This window comes from Lycium barbarum, chromosome 6 (assembly GCF_019175385.1).
Source record: "Lycium barbarum isolate Lr01 chromosome 6, ASM1917538v2, whole genome shotgun sequence".
NCBI classification, from domain to species: Eukaryota; Viridiplantae; Streptophyta; class Magnoliopsida; order Solanales; family Solanaceae; genus Lycium; species Lycium barbarum.
This window is the reverse complement of record NC_083342.1, coordinates 111,312,495-111,315,647: the sequence shown is the minus strand read 5'-3', so window position 1 is coordinate 111,315,647 and position 3,153 is coordinate 111,312,495. Positions and strand designations below refer to the sequence as shown.

General features: G+C 33.0%; 1 protein-coding gene across 1 annotated transcript; it reads left to right on the top strand.

Annotated features, from left to right (window-relative positions):
- Nucleotides 1–1,031: 1,031 nt before the first annotated feature.
- On the top strand, nt 1,032–2,649 carry LOC132599977 (ethylene-responsive transcription factor CRF5-like). The gene has a single exon (XM_060313120.1). It carries the CDS (start codon nt 1,362–1,364, stop codon nt 2,310–2,312), a length of 951 nt encoding a protein of 316 aa, XP_060169103.1. The 5' UTR covers nt 1,032–1,361; the 3' UTR covers nt 2,313–2,649.
- Nucleotides 2,650–3,153: the final 504 nt, after the last annotated feature.

Here is a 3,153-nt window from a genome sequence, read left to right as displayed (position 1 = left end):
ACAATTAATAAAAAGGAAAAACATAAATCCAGCAATATAAGATCCAACTGAGAGGAAAAAAGAATTCTTATTGAAATTTGATCTAAAACTCGAATATCATACTTCATATTCTTCCTACAATAATTTAATTACTTGCTTTTACAAGTAGATTTTTTTCTTTTTCCAAATTTTTATATTTGACTATCATCGACATGTGATTTTATTTTGATTTGATAATACCAAATTCGTTCATATCTCATCAGAAGGTAATATTTCAAAGTAAAACTTCATCCAATACCAATAATGATTTTGCTTTCAAAATTTCAGAACCAAATAAAAGCTTACGCCCTGTTTGTGACGACAAACTAAAATATTTAATACTCCCTCGGTTTCAATTTATGTGAATTCATTTGACTGGGTATAAAATTTAATAAAGTAGAAAAGACTTCTAAACTTGTGGTGTAAAATGAGTCACATATATTTTGTGTGGCTATAAATCACTGCATAAAGGTAAATTATTTTCAAATATAGAAAGAGGTCATTCTTTTTTACACGGACTAATAAGGAAATAAGTTCACATAAATTGAAACAGAGGGAGTATGTCTTTTTATGTAAAATAAAAATAAAAAATGGGTACCTCCCTAAAAAAGGAGAAAGAAAACAACAAAAAAATGTTACAAAGCGCAAATAAAAGAAAATAAACTCCAAAACATTCTTATCTCAAATTAATTAAAGCTTTGCTCTTTATATTTTACTACTATGAAAAGGAACATCCAAAAAGCATAAGAAAATCACGTTATTTATTGGTAGAACTAGTCAATGATTAATTTTGTGAATCTAATTGATTAATAAAAAAAGACTACAAAATAAGACAATTCCAAAAGAAGCTTTTTTTAAAAAATTATTGTGAAAAGAAACATCCAAAAAACACAAGAAATCACGTTATTTATTAGTTAATCACTAATTTTTTGGAAACTAATTAATTAATTAGAATAAAAAAAGACTAGAAAAGCAAGAAAACTCCAAAACAAAGAGAAAAAATCGGAGTAAAATATAGTTGTTAGTTTGACTAAGGACTCAAGTGGATCTTCCTCTATATATCTCTTGATGATTCTGGTCCATGTATATCCCTCGTCTCTAGCTATACACTTTGGTTTCATTGACTAGTCGTTAAAACCCCCGCACTCTTAAATTTTACCTTATTTCTTCATCAGTTACTGTTTCACTTTCTCCTCCTTCAAGACTTGTTCTTCCTTTAATTTCTCTCTTCTCTCTCTCTCTCTCTTTCCATTTTTTCCCAATCATCCCTCTTAACTTTTTTATCAAGATTATCATATATATCATCACCGTTTTTCTTCTTCCTCACTCTCCATGTTCAAAAAATGGAAGGAAAAACTTCACAAAAGATCAAGAAGTGTGTAGTCCACAGGACTGTCACTACTACTAAGCATGATCACAACAAGTTGACTACTACTCCCAATATGCCTAAAGTTGTTCGGATTTGTTACACTGATTGTGATGCTACTGATTCTTCAAGTGATGATGATGATGATGATCAAGAGAGAAATCGAGTAAAAAAATATGTTACAGAGATTAGATATGACAAAAAGTTGTCTTGTGATGTGAAGAAATCGTCTAATTTGAGTAAGAAGAAAAAGAAGATGATGGTTTTGAAGAAAGACGAAAATGTTAAGAAATATCGCGGTGTTAGGCAAAGGCCATGGGGAAAATGGGCTGCAGAGATTCGAGATCCGGTTACAAAGACTCGAATTTGGTTAGGTACTTTTGAAACCGCTGAAGATGCTGCTTTGGGTTATGATCGAGCTGCTATTCAAATACGTGGGCCTGATGCTTTGACTAATATTATTAAGCCGCCCTTGAAAAAAGAGAGTATTGTTACTTCAGTTTCGGACTATGATTCACCAGCGGAATCTGAAAACCTCAGTTCTCCTACCTCTGTTTTGAGGCACGATAATAATAATAATAATAATAATAATAATAATAATAATAATAATAATAATGTTGGTGTTGGTGGTGCTAATATTGTTAAGGAAGAAATGAAGGATGATAGGAAAAGAGTGGAATTTGTTATGCAAAATGGTGAAAATGGGATTTTCTTAGATGATAATTTGCCATTAATGGATCAGTGTTTCCTTAAGGATTTCTTTGATTTTCGGTCTCCTTCTCCGTTAATGGATGATTTATTATTGCCAGTTTTTTGTGATGAAATGGACTTATTACCAGAAGTGAATTTTTATGGAAATGAAGATTTGGATGCAGATTTGGAGTCATGTACGTGGGATGTGAATGATTTCTTGGAAGACTTTTGCTAATTGCCATGGAGAATTATGGAAGTGGGAGTAGAAAGTAAATATATTAAGTATTTTTTTCCTTTCGGGTGGGTAATTAGAATATTTTTGAAGCTTTCTTTGCTTTTCTTTCCAAGAACATGTAAGGAAAGTTTTTAGTGGAAATTCTTGGTGCATAACTATGATTTGGTTCAAGTACTCTATGTTTTTTTTTTCGTCTTCGTCAATTGTGTAAAGTAATTTGATGTTTAGTCTTCGTCAATCGTGTCAAAGTAAGGAGTGAGTCCATGCAAGTATGCTAAGTTATTGAGTGGTATTTTTATATGTTACTTTATTTATAAAAGTTTTTTGTTTGTTTCTATTTTAAGTTTTGATTTGATAATGACATTTATTAAGTTTAATGCTAATTACTGGTAACTACTAACCCCCTGTTTGGATGGTTGTTTCCGTGGTTCATTAATGTATAATTTTTTATGAAATCACGTATTTATTGTTCTTAAAATTATGTGGTACGGTGTTGTAAACCCGTTGTAATTCCATGTTTATATAATGATGAAAAACTTCAATTTTTATAACCAGAGATTTGGTGAATTTTGCGTGGTTACGTATTTCATTTCTCCATTATACCTCTACTCTCCACCACCCCACCCCAGCCCCAACTACCCCACCTCACCCACCATCCCCAATCACCACCCAACCTCACCCCACAACCGCGCACCCCTACCCTACCACCCACTCCACCACCCTCATCCCACAACCACCCTCCTCACACCACCCACCCCTCCACCACCCTCACCACTACTCAACCCCCCCCCCCACCAAAACCACCCACCCCCACCATCCCCATCCATCACGTACTTATTTT

Excerpts from the sequence above, each read along its gene's own strand:
- LOC132599977 (XM_060313120.1), top strand. The coding sequence starts at position 1,362 with ATGGAAGGAAAAACTTCACAAAAGATCAAGAAGTGTGTAGTCCACAGG.